Source organism: Balaenoptera ricei, chromosome 10 (genome assembly GCF_028023285.1).
Source record: "Balaenoptera ricei isolate mBalRic1 chromosome 10, mBalRic1.hap2, whole genome shotgun sequence".
Lineage (NCBI taxonomy): Eukaryota > Metazoa > Chordata > Mammalia > Artiodactyla > Balaenopteridae > Balaenoptera > Balaenoptera ricei.
The window spans coordinates 12139441-12161943 of record NC_082648.1 but is presented as its reverse complement, the minus strand read 5'-3'; the positions used below and the strand labels follow the sequence as shown (position 1 = coordinate 12161943).

The following is a 22503-nucleotide window of genomic DNA, read 5'->3' as shown; positions in this document are numbered from 1 at the left end:
TCTTCCTTCAAACAAATATGGTAACCGGATGGTTCCCATTCATGAGTTTCCTCAGAGGAACTGGGGCAGAGCACAGTACACGTGGTGTTACATCATTGGGAGCAGTGTCGTTCCCCTCTTCCAGTGAGATGGGCAATGAGCTTTCAGGATAGGAATGGTAGGAAATCTCAATTTATTTTATTTTATAGTATGATCATATAGAAGTTTCTACTAAGCTTGAGACTTATATATCCCGCTGCCTGTGAGAATGTCTCAAATTTCCACAGGCACCTGGGCCACATCAGGCACTGTTTCTCTCCTGCTTAAGATCTTTCAGTGGCTTCCCATCACCTACGAAATAAGACAAGCTCCTACACTTAGAATATAAAGCCCCTTGCGATCTGGTCCCAGCGTGCCTTTCTGCCTGGATTTATCATTCCCTTTTCTGGTAATACTAATAATTATCTCTCACACCACGTTTACATCTCTGTGCTTTGGCTCTTTACATGAAACTCCCTTTCCACCTTCGTTGCTTCGTAAAATTTTATTTACCCAGGACTCTGTTTAGGCATCCCCAGCAGGAAGAAAGCCTTCACTGGACCCCACCAGTGTTTAAAACGTCCTCAGTCCATCCTCTCCTAGCACCCTATGAGTTTCCCAATTTTATAATCACTTTCCATTTTATATTTAAATGATCTGTTCATTTGCCCATTTTTCACATAAACAATCTAGGCTGGGAGAGGTGATCAGGTCACAGGTATCATTGTATCTCTAGTGCATAGGTCAATACCCGGCATAGAATATTTTCTTTAAATGAACTGACCTGACTTTCTTCTAGCTGGTTTTGTTCTGAGGCCCTGTCACTGAACTCCATCTCTTATCTCAGAAGTTGAAGGTCCCCCATCCCAGAGCCAGCTGCAAAGTTCCCAGAGCTTGAATAACACCACAGTCAACTGAAGAGTGGGCTTCCCTGATTCGGCAGCTTCAGACACCACGGCCGGGGTTTGCAGCAGGACCAGGAGCAGGAAAATGGGGGCCATGCCGTTCAGATGCCTGTATCTGTTAGGTCTCTTCACATGCAAACTATCCCCGGAAGTTGCTGCAGAAGTTCAGGAATCCTCAGGTAAAAGAAAAGAGCACCATGGGGTGAAAGTGTTGTTGGAAGAAGGGAAGGGAACACGCTAAGGCTCTGGGTATTTGTCTTCCAAACCTAGGAAACTTCCCAGGAGATGCTGGACAAAGATCTGCCTCGCGTAGTCTGGCATTCTCCTTCAGAAATAGGCTATCTTGTGGGGACACCCCCCTCCCCACGTTAGTAAAAAATAAATAAATAAAGCCTTGGAATGATAACTGCGCTCCTAAATCTCATTGGCCTTAGTATGAAGAGAAAAAGTAGAGATGCCCCTATGATTTAGAGCTGCTTCTTCTCTACTCAGTATGCCCAAACCTTCTGTCTCTCTCTCACTCTCCCCCCACCACCCTCCTCTGTCTCTGTCTAGATGGTCCCGGCGCCCGGGAACCCGTGCGGCTCACAGATGTCCAAGCCGCCATGGACTTCGTCGCTGCTGCTGAGGTGGCTGTCATAGGCTTCTTCCAGGTTTGTCCAGATACCCCCAGCTGTCGTCCCTCCAAAGAACCAGAAATATTCTACCTTAAGGGAGCCGCGTTAGTCACATGCGGGCCAGATGACACTGCCTTAGCAGCCAAAGGGTACAGAGTCTGCTTTTAGCTTGTCCATCAAGATCTCTCAATTTCTAGACATTCCCAGTCTCTGAATTATGTCTTCCTCACACTTGCTTCAAGAGTTCTGAGACTGCCGACTGTGTCTCCCCATCTGTGGATGCTTTGAAGCTTCGGACAGTATCTGAATTTCTGAGGCAGGGGCCAGAGTAACCCAACTTCTATCATCCAGGCAACGCATTTGTCAATAGTTGCCTCCAGTCTAGAGCCTCTTACCAAATAAGTAGTCCCCCATGCTTCTCTCTCTTTGTTTGCTCTGAAATGTTGAATAAGGATGGCATTTTATATATTGAAGGTGTTAGCCTCCATCTTCCAGATTGGCTTCCTGGCTAAGAAAAGCAGCCATAAAGGAGAAGGCATCATTCCATCATTTTTCTCTTTCTCTGGAGGTAACATCTGGAGATTCTCACAGCTGATCAAGCCCCTGCTCTCTCCTGGCAGACCTTCTTGTCTTCTTTCCATTCATTAATTCCAACTCATCATCACCCTGTCTATTCTGTGTACACAGCTGGAAATAGCCTTGATGAGATGTAAGTCGGGTAGGAAGACCAGGGAGCAAATTTTTCAATGATGAGAGATCTGAACTGTAGACAAAAACAGCCACCCTCAGACAGGCAGGAGTGCCAAGTGGAGTTGGGCGCAATAACTTAAATGACCACCGGGTGTCGTTGTTTGATTCACGAGCAATTCCATTCTAAGGAGCAGAATAAAAAAAGAGGAAGCCTTGATGAACAATCGTTCATAACCTCGAATGAACTCCACACACCCTTTTGGATGAGCAAGGTGCCAACTCCCTCTGCTTGACCCCAGATGCAAGGCTCACCATGATCTTTTCTCTTAGCACATCTACTTCTCTAGCTAGAGAGATGTCAGGGACAAATACATTCACTCTATAGTTTATTGCCTGGAGCTGCTGAGGACAAAGGTCCCATGACAGCAGGGAAATAATGCCAGCTTGCTATAGAAGGACTGGACTCATCACTCAGAATAGGCTTCCCTGCTCTGTCCTGCAGGCCTGGGTTCTAGAATTGGACCAACGCATGAACAGTATCTTCATGGCTTACACACAGTGGAAAGAGGATTGTTCCTCTACATCCTACACAAGCCTTTGTTAATAAACCTTCTAAGCTTCCACTTTAATTTCTCTTATTTTCATTATTTTCTTTTTTGGTCCTTTTGACAGCACCTATTTCTGATTTTTGCATTTCTTTTTTCTTCCACAAATTATTCCCCAAACATTTGCCCCCTCTGGTATATCAATGATAGCGCAGCCCAACTCTGCAGGTCTCTATGATTTTGAGACCCCTCTCAGCTACTAATAAACTGCAAGTTCTATGGTAAAGCCAGACAGGAGTCCCAGGCTTAGCCACAATGTCATAGTTACCTATTAACCCACCCAGCCTGGAAAATTCAACTATGTGGCTGCAAATCCAGCCTGCATTTTTAGAGGTCAATGTTGTCTCACTGGACACTATGATTTCTGATACGAGTGAACACATTTCTACTCCCTAGCCTGTTTCTCTGTCTCTCTCCTCCAAAAACAACCTGTGGGGTTTTTTCTTCTCGTTTTTAGGATTTAGAAGTACCAGCAGTGTCCCTATTCCACAGTGTGGTGAAAAATTTCCAAGATGTGTCATTTGGAATCAGCACTGCCTCCGAGGTTCTGGCCCACTACAGTGTTACTGGGAACACCATTTCCCTCTTCCGTCTGGTAAGTCAGGTGGGCAGCTCCAGCCTTCTACCAGTTTTTCCTTGGGTTGTGGATGTACAGACTTCTGAGACCAGGAAGGAGCCTAGGTCTTGAACACTAATGGTGCTGCCTGAGTCATGATGACAAGGACGATGGCTCAACTCAAGCTTCCTAAACAGGTGGTGTCACGAAATGGGAAGAAGCCTGGACTGAGGGTCAGGACATAAGATTTGGAGCACTGCTTTGTCACCGACCAGCCATGTGACTTGGGCAGGTCACTGAACATTTTTTGGCTTCAGTTCTTTCATCTATAAAATAAAAGGGTTTGACCATATCATCAGTAAGGTCATTGTGAGCTCTAAAATTTTATATTTTCATACCTTTGAGAGTTCACTTACATTCATCAAACATGTGGTAACAACTACTCTGTGTGCTATGCAAGATAATGATAATAAAAACACATTGAGTATATTCTCCCCTCTCATAGATCTTACAGATATAGTAGAGATTGTAAACATAATATGCACGTATCTATAATACAAAGAGCATCACCATAGATAAAATATTACAAGGGTTCAAATGATAAAGGCAGGGTAGGAATTCTGACCAAAATAAATTATGAAAGAGACAACTGAACTGGGATTAAAAACAGATAAAATTTGGACAAAATAGAGGAGAATTCATGGCCAACATGGGGGAAAAAAAAATAAACTTGGGAAACAGTGATCAGGCCAACTTGACTGGATCTCAGGGAACATGTTTTGGGCGAATGAATAAAAGACAGAGAAGCTTGATTGGAACCATATTGTGAGGAAATTTGAATAGCAGCAAATGGGTTTGCACTTAAGTTGCTTGGCACTAGGCAGCCCCTCAAGCCTTTAGGTCAGGGGAATAATATGAACAGAAATGTGTTTGCAAAATTATTTTGGCAGCAATGAGTCAGATGGATTGTTAGGCAAAAAGACAAGAGTAGAGAGAACTTTTATTAGGCTGACAAAATAGATCATGTACTAAGGATCTGTAGCAAAGAGGTAGCAGTAGAAAGTGAAGAAAAGGCAGGTCCTGCAAGGATTAGATATCAAAATTATGGAAAGGAGGCGAGGTTTAAAGCCAGGGTACCTAGGAATAGTGAGGGCATAACAGAAATAGGGATTTCTGTTGCTTTATTTTGTTGTTGAGTTTACATTGTTGGTGGAACACCCAGGTGAAAATCACCAGAGTCCACTGGAAATGAGAAACTGAGCAAAAGTTAAAGTTTCAAGATTTCTGAACTGAAGGTCCGTTCTGCTCTCACCTCCATCCTATCTATCTCATATGCCTCATCCAACTGTCTTTTAAATGTATTTTCTACTCAGTGTCTCCAACTTTCTTTAAGCCCATAAACTACCTAGTTTATGTACCACTCCATTAAAACTGCTTTCATCCAGTTCAGGGTGGCTTCCATATTTCCAAATCCAATGAATACTGTTTAAGTCTTATTTGACTGAACATTTCTGCCATATTTGACATTGTTGGCCTCTCTTTTCTGTTTAATATTCTCTCTTTCCTTGACCTAGGAGCCTCCTTCTCCTGGTCTACCTCTTCTTTTCGTCTCCCTGGGATATTCTCTTCCTCCACCCATACTACTGCCTGACCCAATGCTCTTCCCAATCTAGGTTATATAATCCATGCTCCATGGAGGCAAAGGCCGTCTTGTTCATTACTTCAACCACCGAGCATTTAAAAGTGCCTGTCATGTAGCAGGTACTCATAAATGTTTGGTGAATAGATGAATATGTGAATGAATAATTATTTTTTTTTACTTTTTGAAAAAGTATTTACTTGGAGTAGTTTTAGGTTCAGAGCAAAATTAAGAGAAAGATATAGAGATTCCTCTTATCTCCTGCCCCATACATACATGACTTTCCCCATTATCAACATCCCCCTCCAGAGTGGTACCTTTGTCACAATTGATGAAACTACACTGAAACATCATAATCACCCAAACTCCATAGTTTACTTCATGGTTCACTCTTGGTGTTCTGTGGTCTATGGTTTTGGACAAATACATAATGACATGAATCTATCATTACTGTATCCCAGTATTTTCACTGCCTTAAATTCCTCTGTACTCTGCCTGTGAACGAATCAATTACTGAATGAATGTGTAATCCTTCAGTGATATAATTCTTTGTCATGTTTGACGATTATGTGTTTGTTGAGGATTTGGAATGTTTTACCTCTAGCCTGGACCTCTCCTGTGATTCAAATGCTTGCTGGATATAACTGTTTGAATATCCTCATAAGCACTGCAGTCTTAACTTTGTCAAAACTGAATTTGTCATCTGCACCTGCTGAATCATGTTCTTCCCTCTAAAACACTGTCTTACTGAATGGCTGTGTTCATTCAGTATCTAATCTTTGCCAATCATACCTCCTAGCCTACTGGGCCTATGCTCTCCTCCACTCTTTCTATTTCACTCCTTGCTTAGATTCTTAGCATCTTTGGCATAAATATTTTCAATACCTTCTTAATAGATCTCCCCTTACTACTTCTTAAAGTTTCTAGGTTGGTATCACAATGATGGATATAAAATGGAAATTTGACGATGACACGTCTTTCTTAAAAATTCTTCAATAGTCCCCATGTCTTAAGAGAGCAAAATCAAGATATTTAAACATGTAGTTTTTATGACGTGGCACTACCTACTTCTCCATTCCCTTTTCTAGCACATTCCCACCCTGGGCTCTACACTCTCAATACCCAACTATACACAGTGTAGTTCCACCACATCACACAGGCTATTTCTCTGCTCAGAATGCCAGCTCCCGGCAGGGCCCCTGTCACAGCCTCACCCTCATATTCCAGTGGATCTGTTCAAGCAGTTTATCCTTCAGAAAGCCTCCCTGGAATCTCCAAACTGGCCTAACTATTCCTCTAAATGTCCATGTCTCTGTTTTCATTTACCACTTTTTATAAGGCAAGTCATGTATTTCTGTGTCTGTCTCACATTTTACCCCACTAGACCATGAGCTATTCAAGGGCAGGAACCATGACTTATTCATCTTTGTATTCCAAGGTCTACAGTATGTCTCTGGTACCTAGAAGACACTAAGAAAGTGTTTCAGGAACTTACTCACTCCCAAAAAATATGTCTGAAGGTGCCTGAGTCCCTTCAGCAATTCTTCCCCAACCTGGACAGCAGTTGCAGCTTTGCACTCTAAAATAGGATGAAATCAAACTCTTCTGTGAAGAGCTTTGGTGAGAAAGATACAGACTATATATAAAATAGATAACCAACAAGGGCTTACTGTATAACACAGGGAACTATATACAATATCCTGTAATAAACCATAATGGAAAAGAATATGAAAATGTACATATATAAAACTGAATCAATTTGCTATACACCACAAACTAACACAACATTGTAAATCAACTATACTTCAGTAAAAATATTTTTTTAAAAAAAAGATATGGAAGGTTACACTAATGCGTTTCATTGTACTGTTGAACTATTTGTAGCAACCTATCAGTACAAAAATTCTAATTAGCTACAGATCCACAAGTACTTCTTTCCCAGTTTTTTGTTTATAGATCTTATGAAAGCCTGATTTAAAGTCCTAGTACCACCAAGATACACATGTGGGGAAGAAAAACAAGTGCTGTTGCTTCCAATGTCTCTGCAGGCTTTACAACCTCTAATGGATGCACTACCTTTGTTTACAATTTATTCTTTACAAAGCCCTGTTGATGACTTCCCAGAGCTGCTCGCTCTCCTTTAGAATCTGTTTGTTGTTTCCCACTAGTGACAGACATACTCCGAATGAACTCTTGGAACCTCTGGGGACAAGATTATTTATGTCCCATACCAAAAACAAGCACCCTGGTTTCTGCCCTACTCCACTGGCAGGTCTGGGACAGGATCAGCTTCTGCAGTGACAGCTTTTAGATAAACATTTTTTTTCTCAGTTTACACTTTCAAAAATTCAGTCCAAACTTTACAAGGATTATTGTTCAGGAGTTTGGAATAACTTTATTATTTTTTTTTTTTTAAAGAACATCAACCAAGAGTATTCTTCTTTTTTTTTTTTTTTTTTTAGGGTTTTTAAAATTGTGGTGTATTTCAAATTTTTGCATTGAAAAAACTTTTTTTTTTAACATATTTATTGGAGTATAATTGCTTTACAATGGTGTGTTAGTTTCTGCTTTTAACACGTTCAAAAAACATCACACAATGCGATCGTGCCCTTCAGAAGATGATCCTAGTGTTTAGAAACAATGGTCAATTCCCGAGTCCTGCAGGGGTGGTCTGGGAGCTAACGGATGTCCTTACATGATGGACATGGTCTTTACTGATTCCTGCCAGTTGGTCACTGTGGACCCTATGTAGGCCCATGAGGAGACCCTTTTACGTCTGCAGTTAAGACTCTTCTTTTTGACATTGGGAACCATGAGCCAGTTGCAATCTTCTGGTACCTACTTTCATCTAAGGTCTAGAATTTCATCTGTTTGCTTTTCTGCCTAATTTATGATAGGCGCTCTGCCAGGTGTTCCCCGAGGTTCAACCATTGAATTCTCACAAGGCTCTGATGAATTTATTATTATTATCCTTGCATTATCAATAAGGAAACTAAAGTTGCATGAGATTGATTCCAGTATCTAGACTCGCACAACTAAAGAGTCACAGACACCTGATTCATCCCCAGCATGGCCGACTCCAAAGCTACCATTTCTACCATATTATAGTGACTTTCTACAGTACTTAACCCTGAAGAAAACCAATGTTTTTACTCCTAGATTCTATTTACTCTAATGCCCCTCATTCTAAAGACTTAAAAAAAAAAAGAAAAGAAAAGAAACACACTTTCTCCTAAACCATTTCTCTATCTCCATGGCACTATTTAATCAAACCCCAGGATTATTTCTCAAGAGCTAATCTAGGCATGGCATATTTTGACAAAGAAATTGCAGAACTTGTCCCTACAGTAAATTTCCATTGTAAGAACGTGTTTAGAAATAAGCTGAAATAATAAGTGGGAATATGATTTGACAGCTATGTTGGAGAGATGAGAGACTGGCAAATGCTATATTTATGGAACGCATCACCTGCAAAAACAGTGCAGGCCAACTATATACATGTGATTGGGAAAAACGTAAAATGGAGCAATAGTAAGTTGTGTATGACAACCTGTCTGTGTGAGGACAGAGCTTGTCTTTTGTGAGAGTGATAGTAATCCTCACCACTCTCAATAGGACTCTTAATGTTGCCCCAACAGAGATGTAATCCCATGTTGAAAAAACCATGAGCCTGTCCTAAACTGGAATTTCAGATATTATTTGAATGTTTACCTCATTTTGAATATTCTCAATCACTTCTATTTTAAGAAATATAGGGACTTCCCTGGTGGTCCAGTGGTTAAGACTCTGTGCTTCCAGTGCAGGGGGTGCGGGTTCGATCCCTGGTTGGGGAACTAAGATCCCACATGCCAAAAAAGACATATAATTAGCCTAACTTTGACCCAATGGGATAGTGATGGAAACACAGTAGAGGCATCCTTTCATGCCTTTCACAATTATTCCTTGGAAACCTATTATAAGAAATGCACCTTTCCAAGCAGAGAATCAGAAGAAACCAGTGCATAAAAATAAACTGATAAGAAAGGCAAGAAGTAAGATAAGTCAAATTTTTAAATATTTTTTCTGAAGTATATACTTACCAAGTATATGGTAAGCTAAGCAGCTTATAAAAACAAACCCAGAGAAGCAGCCGCATAGCACAGGAAGATCAGCTCAGTGCTTTGTGACCACCTAGAGGAGTGGGATAGGGAGGGTGGGAGGGAGGGAGATGCAAGAGGGAGGAGATATGGAGATATATGTATATGTATAGCTGATTCACTTTGTTGTAGAGCAGAAACTAACACACCATTGTAAAGCAATTATACTCCAACAAAGATGTTAAAAAAAAACACACAAAAAAAACAAACCCAGAGACATGAGGGCATTTGTTAAACAAATGATTTCTCCGTGATAGCCCAGATATTTAATATTGTAACTGGTGTAAACTAAGACAACTTTAATATGTCTTATGAACTGCTGGGTTGTTAATTAGAGAAATCGAGCAGAATTCAAAGGAATATTGCTGGAATACTAATAAACAGAAAAGGAGTGATGAAATCCATTGGTAGGACACAGTGTCTGAAACATAATCCACATCTGATTCTCTTGGAGAACCTCAAAATTATATTGTAAGGTGACAACCCTTCTGGTTTACTGTTTCTGGTTTACTGTTTACTGTTTTTATTCTGGTGCCTCTTTTCTTGGGGAGAAAAATAATATGATTTTTCAAGGAAAATTCTTTCCAAAAACTGGCAAAATATATAAAAAACTTTCCCCCACTCTTGGTTCCAGGGTTGGGTTTTCTTTCCAGTGCATTAGGCAAATAAATTCCCTTTACAGAGGAAGAATTCCTTTCAAATGTTGTTTCCAGGAACCCTACACATGAACGTTCCAGAGTTTTTGGTTTAAGAAATAGAGAAGTAACCGGGTATGTTTCGTTCAAAGAAGCCCAACCAACTGGAAAGACTTCAGGAGGGTGGTTTTTATTAAAGCTCTTTGCTTCTCAGAGAATGTTATCACCGCTTAACCACGGTGCTTCCAGTATACAGCATTCCTTAAGTCCAGAAACACCTGGAGGAGCTGGCGTTTCCTGTTCGTCTTGTTCTGGGAAATGTGAGGGTTTGCCTGGAAAAGGGAGCAGAAAGGGAGGAACTCCTGACTCAGACCACAGCTCTGTCCCCTGAGCTTAGACACCAGGCCTGCAAGTTTCCAGAAAAATAATCAGGAAGTATTTAAACGTATTAAAGATTAAAAGGACACTGTTTTGTGATTACAATGATGATTTTGATGGTTGCACAATTAGCAAAGCCTTAGGAAGGAGACATGACAGGTGGCAAAGCAGGCCTTAAGCAGCTTTTAAGATCCTTTGTGTTCACTTTCTTCTCTACCGACTAGAGGAGAGGGATGGGAGAAGGGTGGGCAAGAACTCCACCTAGGAAGACATTTTTCTCCTGCTTTTATATTTCTGCCCCAAGCTTTCTACTCAAACTGTGTGAATTTAAAAACAATTAAATATGCAAAAGGAGTTCACCTTTTAAAATGTCCTGTGGTTTCGATGAATTTTTTTCAAAATTCTTTTTTTGAAAGACAAACATTTGCTGTACCTCGGCATTTATGTATTTCATAAGTTCGGGTTGTGAAAAACAATCATGAAATAAAGTGATTAAATTGACATCTGAGTGAGGTCAGCACTTCTGGGCCTCAGCACCTAACATACAGCAGGCACTCAACAAATAATTGAACACAAATGGATTATAAGAGAAATACCCAGATATGACTAAATAGACTCAGAATTAATACAATTAACCATAAAGAGTGCATTGGGTTTCTTGGAGGTTCATATTGCTTTTAACTAACCCAGTGAGAGACCACCTAGAAGAAAAGAAGAGAAAAATAGAAGATGGTTCTGATCCAGGGCAAGATCTGATGGGGTAGGACCAATATAAGATAGCAGATAAAGGGAAAGGGTTAAGGAGGTGTTCAAGTGTTGGTGGCCCAAGGATCTCAAAAATGACCCAAATTATTTCAGGAAGCAGAATTGTTCAGGATCTGACCCTGACAGTTTTACCTGTAGGCATAGTTGCTATGGGTGATGGAAGTTTTATCTTCTGTCTTTATGGGCATGAGGAGATGGGGGAGGGGAATGGGAAACTTCTGGGAGCAATGTTTGGCAATATGACATCCTATCTTTTCAACATACCTGAGTATCATGGAAAGGCAGCTCTAAAATGCAAATCTGGGATAACAGACCAGGTAACTAGACAATCCCTTCCACTAAAGATAATTTTTTGGAAAAAGCTGAGCAAAAAAAATATTTTAAAGAAAGACCTTGGAGAACTAGCAGGAGAAGGGGGTATGTCTAGGCTAAGATCTAAAATAAAATGGAAACCCAAAAAGATGAACCCTGTATTTGGACTGCTTTTCATCTGGGGGGCTTAGCCAGTTCTAGAAGGAGCAGCAGAGACGCTAAGAGGTTTATTAGCATTTTTGCAATATTCAAGGAGCCAGAAAATTAAATGTTGGAGTTCAGGGGCCACAAGAGGAAGTAGGAGGTAAAACTAGTAAGACATCCTTTGTTCTACTTTGGACCCTAAAGAGAAATACCCTAAAATCAAAGATAAACCATAAGTAGATCAGCCCTCCCAAGAGCTGCAGCACAGATTCGAGTCACCTCAGCCCCTGATCATATATGAATATATAAATACACACACACACATACACATATATATATACACACACACTACATACACCTGCACACACATATAATTATATATATGTATCATCTATATAATTTACCCATAGCCATGCCATAGTATAATAACAGAAAGTCAAAGAAAAAGAGAAAAATCTTACATCAGACAAAAAAGATTACCTTCAAAGTAAGCCAAGGGTAATACTAAGATTCTCAGATGACCTCTCTATAGAAAGAGTGGAATGCAGAATACAAATAATTATATCTTTCAAAAACTGAAAGAAAATAACTCTCAACAAAGAATGCTACCCCCAGCAAAAATAACCTTCAAAAATAAAGGTGAAAGAAGCATATTTTAAACAATCAAACTGAAAGAATATGTCACCCAACAGATCTAACTCATTCTAAAGGAAATACTAAATGTGTTCTCTGGGCAGAGGGAAAAAATTCCCAGATAGAAGCTCAAAAATGCAGGAAGAAATGAAGAGAAACTAAGATATAAATATATGCATAAATGTAAATGTATATTGATTATATAACAATAATAATAATGTCTTGTGAGATTTAGAATTAACACACAGAACAATAATCGCCTGTAAGTCTTTTTTATTTTTTTTTATTTTTATTTTTTTTTGCCTGTAAGTCTTGAGTGTGGGCCACAAACTGATTTGGAAGGAAATAAAGTGTATTAGAATGTTCTAATGTCTGCATTATCCAAGAAGAAGGTAGAATTGCCAGCTAATATTAGATTCTGGTAAGTAAAGTATGCATGTTGTAACACATGCTGGTGATCATTAGGAGAATAATTATAGCGTGTGTAACTTCTGAGTCAAAAAAGAGAAAGAAGGCATAATAAAAAGTGCTCAATGGATTCAAAGTAGGCCAAAAATGAAGGAAAATGAGATTTGGAACAGGCAGAACCAATGGAAAAATGCATATTTAATTAAATATATTAGTAATTACATTATATAAAAATAATCCAATTAAAAGGCAAAGATTATCAGACTGGATTTAAAAATAAAACTATGTGCTTTCTACAAGAGATACAATGTTTTAAAAAATAGGGACATATGTAAAGTATAAAGATAGGTTGAAAGTAAAAGGATGGAGATATGCCATGTAAACACTTCTAAAAGAATGCTGATATAAGTATATTAGTATGAACAAAGTAGTCTTTTCTGCAACGAGCATCCCTAGGGATAAAGAAGGACACTTCATAAAGACAACACTTTTAATTTGCCCAGAAGATTTACCAATTCTAAATCTGCATACGTGACTTGAGAATATATAAGAAGAAACTGCCAGAATTGTAAGAAAAAATGGTTAAATCCACAATCATACTGGGAGATTCTGACACTCCTCTCTTGAGAGAATATGCTAGTCAAAAAAAAAAAAAAAAAAAAAATATATATATATATATAAAATTTGAATTATAAATTAACTGTGTCCTGATGAGCATATGCAGAATACTGTATTCAAAAACTATAGTATATTCATAATTTTAAGGACACATATCACATATACAGAAGTTGACAAATAATAAGAATAAAATGTAGAAATTAAGCTGGAAATCAAAAACAAGCATATAACCCAAAAATCTTACATTTTGAAATTTAAAAATACACGTCTAAATAACCAATAGGTTGAGAAGAAATAAGAACAGAAATTAGAAAACATTTTGAATTGAATGATAATGAAACATACATATAAAATTTATGAATTTAGAAGGCATCCATAGCCTTATAAAGGGAAATATGGAGATTTTAATGTGTATTTTAGAGAAGAGTAATGCTAAAAATCAGAATCTAAGCATCAGTTTAAGAAGGAAGAAAAAATGAGTCCCAGGTAGATTTTAGATCCATTGTGAACAACAAAGTAATAATGTTTCTAGGAGATAAAATAAGAGAATATCTTCAAAACTTTGGTGTAGTCAAAGCACTTTAAACAAAACAAAACAAAAACACACATGAGTTATAGGAAAAGGCTGATAACTTGACTACATTGAAATTACCTTCTGTTCATATGCAGTCACCATTAAAAGGGAAGTCCCCAGCGAGAAAAGATATATAATATAAAACCACAAAGGGTTCATATCCAGAATATATAAAACATCTTCAAATCAGCAAAGAAGGGATCAACTCAATAGAAAAATAGGCAAGTGACTTGAACAGACACTTCAAAGAAGAGGATATACAACTGGTTAATCAGAGAAATACAAGTGAAACCACAGTGAGATACTACCAGATATTCATCAAAATGAATAAAATTAGAAAGGTGGATAATACCCAGTGTTGGCAAGGATGTGGAACAATGGGACATTTCCAACAGTACAGATGCAAATGTACATTATTGTCCATTTTAGAAAATAGCTTGGCATTGTCTCCCAAACACACATCAAAATACATGTCAAAAACATACATATCCTACAATCAAATCCTAATCCTAGATACATGCCCAACAGATATAGAGACATGAGTACCAAGAGAAATGAACAAGAGTGTTCATTGCAGCCTTATTTTAATAACCAGAAGCTGAAAACAGTCTAAATTTTCATCAGTAGTAAAATGAATAAATGCTTTGCATATTTATACAATCGGATATTATAGAGCAAGGAAAATGAACAAACTATAGCTAAATGCAATAACATGGATGGCTCTTATAAACAAAATTTTAAGCAAAAGAATTGAGACACACATACAAAAAATAATTCGTTTCCACTTACATAATGTTTTTAAAAGATGAAACTAAACTATAACATTAAGAGATGCATTTTTAAGCAGTAAAGCTATAAAGGAAAGGATGAAGATGGTCATCATAAGTCAGGATAATGGTCACTTTGGCAGAAAACTAATGGATTATTGATTAGAAGGGATCACATAGGGCTTCAGGCATTCTGGTAATGTTCTATTTCTTTCCCTGAGTGGTGGTTCCACAGTTGTTTGCTCTGTGATCATTTACTGAGGTTTATATTTTCTGTTTTGTGCTTTTCTCTATATGTGTGTTTTATTTCACATCAGAAGGGTACATAAATAAAACATAAATCTGATCCTGTAAGTGTCTCCCCTTGCCCTCAGGTTAGAGTTTAATCTACTTACCTTGACTTCAAGGCTCTTTAGGAATTTGTCCTGCCTACCCCACTGTCTATGTCTCTCTTCTACCTGCACTTAACATCTACTGCTAGAGTCAAGCTAAACAAACTGCAGCTTCTAGAATGGGCATCTCACATCTTTTTGCCTTTGGCAAATACTGTTCTTTATTTAAAATCCCATCCCCATCCTCATTCATCTGAACAAGTCTTATTAGCCATTCTTCAGGAGCCGCCTCTTCCTGGGAGTTTTTCTGCTCTTCCTTAGGTGACAAATGGGTCTGTGATGACGCTAGCCACATTCTGTGTGATGTTTCTGTTTACTTCTCTGTGTCCCACAGGACAGTGTGTTCCTAGAGGGCAGGGAACATTTCCTATTTACCTTTCTGTCTTTAGAGCTTTAGTTAGTGCCTGACATGTGGTAAATAGTCTAGAAACATTTATTGATGCATGAAGACAGTGACAATGTTATCCTTTTTGTGTGACCCAGGTGGATAACAAACAACTGGATTTAAAGAGTGAAGATATTGAAAGCATGGATGCTACCAAGTTAAGCCATTTCATTCAGAGCAACAACCTCCACTTGGTGACAGAGTATAACCCTATGGTAAATAGCCCCTGTCTGCAGACCCTTAAGTCGCTATGTCAGGGAGGGTATTTGCCTTCGTAGCAGAAATCCTTTCCTCCAGGAGTTCCGATCTTTTGACCAATAATAATATTAACCACCATTAATTGAACACCTAGTTGTTTATGTTGCCATCCCTCTACAACCCTTAAGTTGACAGACTTGTCCCTACCCAACAAAGAAAGAAACAGAAAAGTTAAATGATGTCACATGACTAGTAAGAAAGAGAGAGTGCAGTGCTGAGGTGACTAATTCAAAACTTCTGAGTTTGGTTGCCTGAGAGAGTTCAGTGAAGGCAACAAGATTGTGAGCTTGCTGCAATTGCAAAAATGCTGAAGGTCCATTTTGTTTTCTTAAAGCATTGGTGACCAATACTTTTGTAAAATACAATAAAAGTAAATTAATAGACAAATGAAATGTTTAAAAACAAAGCCCACTGATCACATATTTGGATGTCGCAATGATGTAAAATTTCTTTAAAGCTTTTATACACCTATTCCCATTTTCTGTGCCTATCTCCTTGTCGACTAATAACTAACATTTCCTGGTCTGGCCTAGATCGTCAAGGGGTCTCAGGTTTCTTTCTGGGTTTGTCTTCCTTGGGTGTTGCATGCTGCCTGAAACCTGGGTGAAGGTGCTGGTCCAGCTGTCCTGCTGGCCTTCTAACACTCTACAGCTTATAGCATTACTTTACATGTCCTGCCTTTTGCCTTCCTGAACGTAAATCATAGACTGATGGAGTGTTGACTTCCAGTGATCTACATCAGCTCAGAAATGCTATGCCTTCTCTACTAACAGTACTTTATATGCATGTCATGCTTTTTAGAACTTACAAAGCCCTTTCACACCATTTTCTCATTTAATACTCACAGAGATTCTTTGAGGTAGGAGAGAGGAAATTATTATGTCCATTTTATAGAGAACTCTCAAGTTCCAAACAATATTCAAGATTACACAGTAAGTGGAAAAGGCATCTTTCAAGTCAGAAAATTTAACTGATGATGCATTAGCTCATATTGTCTATTTCTATTCTACTGGAGAGGAAATGGGAGTTCAGAACAGTGAAGTAACTTCCTCAAGGCCATATGACTAGGAATTTGAGCTTCAGTGACAGCCCTATCCACTTGTCCCTGATTTTTTTATGACTGGTCTGTCTGACTGAGTCCTGTGGTTTTTCCATTGCCCCACACAGGCTTCAACAGAAAATACCCCTTTTCCTGTTGACTAAGTTCCTGTCCGCCTCTCACACCATGTTTTTCTCCATGGAATGGTGACTCCATTTCCACATTTGCTAAGATTCCAAACACACGCACCACAAGGGTGTTGGCAGCAATAATTGAAAAGGAATTTTTCTCCTAGACCATCATCATTCTGGTCATTGTGTCTATAAAACTGCCAGGAGTGCATGTGGGACCAGAAAAGATGATCTTCCGGTCCCTGAGCTTACGGTCCAGGGTCCTGGAGTTCTGCAGGTGAACGAGGGCAGAGGCAAGGACTAGCCTTCCTGAGTTCTGATGCCTGGTCCATCTCTCATCTTATAGAACAATGACATTTGTTAAGTTCCATATTAGTAGTGACAGCAAATCACATCAAGAAGAAATTAGGAAAGAATTTCTTTAGAGAAGCAAGTTCAACTTTTATTGTGACTTTTTCATTTCCGAAAAGTAGTGTTTTTCTCAACTGGTGACCTGCCCATACTACTATAGTTGTTTCTCATCGGTTGCTGATACAGAGGTTTGTACCCATAGCAACTGGGCAGAAATTCACAGCCATGTATTTGGCCTCCTGTGCAGTTTTAAGGCACACACTCAATACTTGGTTGCAAGGTGAAAATCCAGCTGTTTAATCTATTAAGATTAAACTAATCACTTCTGCTGTGTTCAATCCCTTCTGCTAAGACAACTATATCATTTGACTCCTCAGCTTTGATTTTTTGACTCCTCTCAAGATTTATTCTCCATCTCCGCTCTAGGAGAGTAGATGCATGGTCTAAGTTTAAGTAGCAGGATCTAGTAGAACAAGAGACAATTATTTAGCATCCAATCTCCCAAACTTAAAATGTAAGACCTGGTTTGAAAGTCCAGGGAGAAAGTTTTGGGAAAGAACTCACTGGACTCTCCTTACCTACATGTTGGCCAGTGGAGCTGAAAAAAATCTCTACAGAGTAGTGTGTAGCTTCTGGAAGGATCCTACCTAGTTGCTCCCCTTCCCACCACCCTGGGACTCTGCCCAAAGATTCCTTAACACACCATACTCTCTCTTCTTGTGCACATGCTAGTTTTACAGCAGTGCTTTCTGTATTTAGACGGGAGGGGTGAAAAGGAATGGGATTTTGTCTAAAATAGCGACAGTTGCAGCACCATTTCAGGAAAGGGAAATGAAGGGAACCCGTGCCATAGTTTTACACTCTATCTTCTCTCCTCCCTCCGGTTCACAGCTGTCCCCTCCCCTCCATCACCGACAACTTCCTGGGGAATGACCATCTCTAATCAGCAAAAAAGGGCCAATGCTTCTGGTCTCCTGAAGAGCTTACCTTGTGGCTGACCTGAGGTGGTCTGATTCAACCATGCTGAGGGCTGAATTGGTTCTGTTGAGGCTTTGCCATCAGCTGTGTATGAGGCAGTACATCCTGGTGGTTAAGATCATGGACTCTGGAGCCACACTGCTTGCTGCGAACCGCAGCTCAACATTTTCATGACTTTAGGAGATCTTGGGCCTCAATTTCTTCTAAAACTGGGACTTTGAGGATTAAATTAGTTATTACACGTAAAGACTGGAAAACAGTGCCCAGCACATCGTAAGCACTCAAAAGTATACACTACTAACATGCAAAGTCCACATTTTAAGTGCATCTGGCTGCTCTTGCAACATGAAAAGGGGTTTAAAAGGTGACTAAAATGTTCCACGGTGTATTTGTTACCTATAGATGCATAACAGCTTACTCCAAAATTTAACAACTTAGAACAGAAAAAAAATGGATTGTCTCACACAGTTTCTGTGGGTCAACCGTTTGGGAGTTGCTAGGGCTAGATGCTGCAAACCTGGGGGCTCATGTGAAGTGGCAGCCATTGGTCAGGGAGGCAGTCATGGGAAGGTTTGACTGGGGCTGAAGAGTTTGCTTCTAAGATGGCTCAGTCACAGACAAGTCAGTGCTGGCTGTTAGCAGGAGGCCTTAGTTCCTTGTCATGCGAATCTCTTCATAAGACTGCTTGAGTGACCAGTATAAGAGAGTAAGTGATACGAGTGAGAACAAGGCAGAAACCACTATGTCTTCTATGACCTAACCTTGGAGGTCACACTCCAGCATTACTGCAATATCCCTTTGGTTACTCAGCTCAGCCCTATTCAGTGTGGGGAGGAGGAAACTACACAGTTGCATGAAAACCAGAGGGTGAGACTGACTCAGAACCATCTTGGAGGAGTTGCCACTGGTGTGATGGATGGACAGCTCTCATGTATGTTCCAGTGTACCTATTCACCGGTTGTCACTAATGTTTTTTTTCCCTCCTTTTCACTTTCATTCTACTTCAATGCATTTCAATTTCCCAGGCTGTAATTGGCCTATTTAATAGTATGATTCCAATTCATCTTCTACTGATGATGAACAAGGCCTCCCCAGAGTATGAAGCAAGCTTGCACAGATACAAGGAAGCAGCTAAGCTCTTCCAGGGGAAGGTAAGTCTGGACTGGGAAATACCCTTTTGAATACTCAGCAACAAGACACTAGAAAAAGGGAGATGGGACCAGGGAAGTGAGATAAATGAGGAAAATACATAAGGTTAAGAGATAACAAAGTGAGAACTGGGGCATAATAAATCCCATTACTCTGATTTAAAATTTAAGATGTATTTTATACTATTAAAGATGTATTTAATCATATCTTCCATTAGCAGTAAGTCTATTTCTTTTTTTTAATGCCTTGATGGGTGCAGAGAAAATAGAGACTCAAAGAAACTGAAAATAAAAATCACCTGTTAGTCACGATTTATTTACTCCTTGCTATAAACTCTGAAGTTTTAGACCTCAGGGCTTATTTCTCATCTAAAACACCTGTCAGGTATCTAGTGCCCACTGGATGTCCAATAAATATTTATTTCTTTCCCTTCCCTACTTTGTGCAGTTCTGCTTATGTTACTGAAATAGTAAAACTTCAACCACTTCAAGGCTACTGCATTGAATTAGAGACCTCGATGACAAGGGCTGTCTGGTAATAAAACAAGCTGACTTTCTGGTGGTTGTTTCCCTAGCACTGGAAGTTTTCAGTGTTACTAAACGTAGATAACTCTCTAGACTATTATCAAGAAGATTTCCACTTTGGGCAGAAGGTTTGATTTAATAATATAAAATAGTTGACAGTTTTCAAGCACTTACTATATGCTAAAAACTGTACTAGAAATATTAAATCCATTCTCTCATTCAATCTCCCCCAACAAAAGCCCATTTTTCCAATGAGAACACCTAATCTCAGGGAAGCTGAGTAATGTACCCAAAGTCACACAGCTAGAAAATACTACAGGTAACATTTAAAAAGAATTCTCTTCATTTAGCCAATAGGCCATACTTTCTCCCTTAGCTAACCACTAAAGTCTCTTCCAGTTCTATGGTCTTAAAATGAATGAAATAAACCCGATCAAAGGGATAAAAAACCAAAACAATGCAAAACAAGAAGAAATTCATTTTAACTCAATGAAGATTTAAATTGTGTGGCACAGACCCTAAATTCCATCAGTGTAAACTCCAACAATCACAAGGTGTCTCTTCCTCCCCAGGACCTCAGAGAGATCTTTCTTTTTCAAACTTCTCCTACTGCAGATTCTTTTTATTCTGGTGGCCACTGGTGTGAAGCAAAATGGGAAGGTGATATCATTTTTCAAACTAAAGAAGTCTCAGCTGCCTGCATTGGCAATTTACCAGACTCTGGATGATGTGTGGGATACACTGCCCATAACGGAAGTCTCAGTAGAGCACGTGCAAAACTTTTGTGATGGATTCCTCAAAGGGAAGAGGTTGGTAAGTGTGAGACTACAGGTAAAGCAAGTTGAAGTTTGTTTCCCCTCTTGGTCCCTTTAATTTCCTGTTGAATAAAAATTCTTTGACCTCCACTGGATTTGATTAAGAGTAAAGGGATAGGAAATGTTCATATAAATGCATGCACTCACCCTCTTCTTTTGCATAATTGATAAGAGTATTATACACTATTGTATATTATTGTACAGCTTGACTCTTTTACTTAATATGAAGTATCATTTCATTGTGTGAAAAGCTTTCTTATAGTTTATTAACCAACTACACAGAATTTAAATGTATTGATGGACCATGATTTATTTAACTATTCTCTTATTGATAGACATTTAGATTGTTTCCAATTTTTTGCTGTTTCTCATCCTCCAATCATATAAACAAAAGTCTGTTTTACCCAAACTTTGTCCACACAATGTGTTCTCAAGCTTCCTGATCTTTATCAATATTAAAGGCGAAAAAATGGTATCAGTGTAAAAAAAGAAAAGAGTAAAGGGATAGGAGGATATGGTGGTCAGAGTTGGGATGCTTTTTAAGATATAGTCATGGGAACAGAACTCCAAAAACATTTTTGGAAATGTCTTGCATATTCAAAGGAGCTGAATTTTGGATTTTACCATTCTGTGTACAACATCAGTGGGAAACAAGTAAATTCCATATGAGAAGTTCATGAGATAAAAATTGAAGATGGATTTAGGACTTTCAGGAGGAATTAAATAGCTCAATTTGCTAATCTCAGAGTTCAAAAACAAGAGTGGACTCCAAATCTGAATATCAGTCTCTTGGTGTTTTTCAGAGAGAAAATCATGAATCAGAAGAAAAGACGTCAAAGATGGAACTCTGATTTCTCCCTGTTTCTTCTGCTTAGGACCAAGTAGCTACTTTATGCCGAATAAAAAGAGGTGACCCAAACCCCAGAGACAGTAAACAGGATCACCAGGCTTTACACATACACATACACGCACACACACACACACACACACACACACAGCCCCAGTTTGTTCCTTAAAATCTCATTGACTCTACTTTCCCTTTCTTTTAAATTTCCTCTAGTCTCTCACTACCCTTCCGATTGTCTCTTCTGCATTCATACTGAGTAGGCCCATGCACTGTCATACATACCACTGGATGGAGGCTTTATGAGAAATACTGCGCTACTGCTACGAAGGGGCAACATTCCTAGAGGGAGATTGTTCTTGTGTGTCATTTGATATTGAATTCGTATACTGCATGCGACTTACACACAACCTCTTGTAGGGTTGCCTGAGGGTTGAAACTCTGCTTTCCTCATAAGCCCATGTCCCTCTCTGACTCAGGGCCAAGGACAAAAAGATGGTTTTAAATGCCTTTCTGAAACTGTCTTTTTGCCAGAAGTCAAATGATATTTCCAAGTCTCTGAACTCAGCAGAAACAGACCATGTAAAAACTCTATGCTTGTTTCGAGTTCTTAACTCCCCATGTAAATCAACAGCTGCATGATAAATAAAAGGCCATCATGTTATAGGAAAAGACTGGCATCTCTTTGCAGATCAAACCTCTTATAAATACCCGGCCACCCAACTCAGCAGAATGGACCTCCCCCTTTGGTATCTACTGTTCGAGTCAGGCCATGAGCCACTAATGTGTTATCGTTCACTGTGGGTGGGATCGGAGCTGGTAGAGACCATCTTGCATGAGGATTGGTATAAATGTGGCAGAGGAGCTATGGGAATCAAATTGGGTAAAAGGTTGGAGAAGGGGCAGGGGGGAACTTGGCCCCAGGGGCGAGCTGGGGCTGGCTAAATGTGGATTACTGCAGGTGAAGTGTGCAATCCAGCCCTTGTGGGATGGAGGGAGAGTTTGGCTGAGTGTCTCTGGCCCACAGGCTGTTACTGTCAACACACAGATGAGACATTGTTCCCAGGAGGCCCTTGGCTCCAAAGCAAAGTACCTAAGTGCTGAAGAGCTGAAAAACTACAGTGTATACCTAAGGACTGGTCCAAGAGACTGGAACAGAGACTGAAAGACTTAGTTGTTCCTTCCTGGGGGGAAAACTCCATGGCCCCTTAGCTGGGAGTCAGCTGTTGGCATGGAC

General features: G+C 39.4%; 1 protein-coding gene across 3 annotated transcripts; it reads left to right on the top strand.

Moving 5' to 3' along the window:
- Positions 1–64: 64 nt before the first annotated feature.
- ERP27 (endoplasmic reticulum protein 27) lies at positions 65–21914 on the top strand. Of its 3 annotated transcripts, none has more exons than XM_059935354.1 (7): positions 65–1102; positions 1479–1576; positions 3293–3430; positions 15276–15392; positions 18960–19085; positions 20223–20416; positions 21226–21914. In XM_059935354.1, exons 1-7 carry the CDS (start codon positions 1009–1011, stop codon positions 21305–21307), a joined length of 849 nt encoding a protein of 282 aa, XP_059791337.1. In that variant the 5' UTR covers positions 65–1008; the 3' UTR covers positions 21308–21914. The 3 variants fall into 3 exon arrangements, with proteins under 3 accessions (XP_059791337.1, XP_059791339.1, XP_059791340.1); XM_059935356.1 differs by having other exon boundaries at positions 20223–20420; XM_059935357.1 differs by lacking the exon at positions 15276–15392.
- The last annotated feature ends 589 nt before the right edge of the window (positions 21915–22503 follow it).

Excerpts from the sequence above, each read along its gene's own strand:
- ERP27 (XM_059935354.1), top strand. The coding sequence starts at position 1,009 with ATGGGGGCCATGCCGTTCAGATGCCTGTATCTGTTAGGTCTCTTCACA. Across the intron at positions 1,103-1,478 it reads AGAAGTTCAGGAATCCTCAG|ATGGTCCCGGCGCCCGGGAA; the intron begins GTAAAAGAAAAG and ends GTCTCTGTCTAG. Across the intron at positions 19,086-20,222 it reads CTAAGCTCTTCCAGGGGAAG|ATTCTTTTTATTCTGGTGGC; the intron begins GTAAGTCTGGAC and ends CTCCTACTGCAG.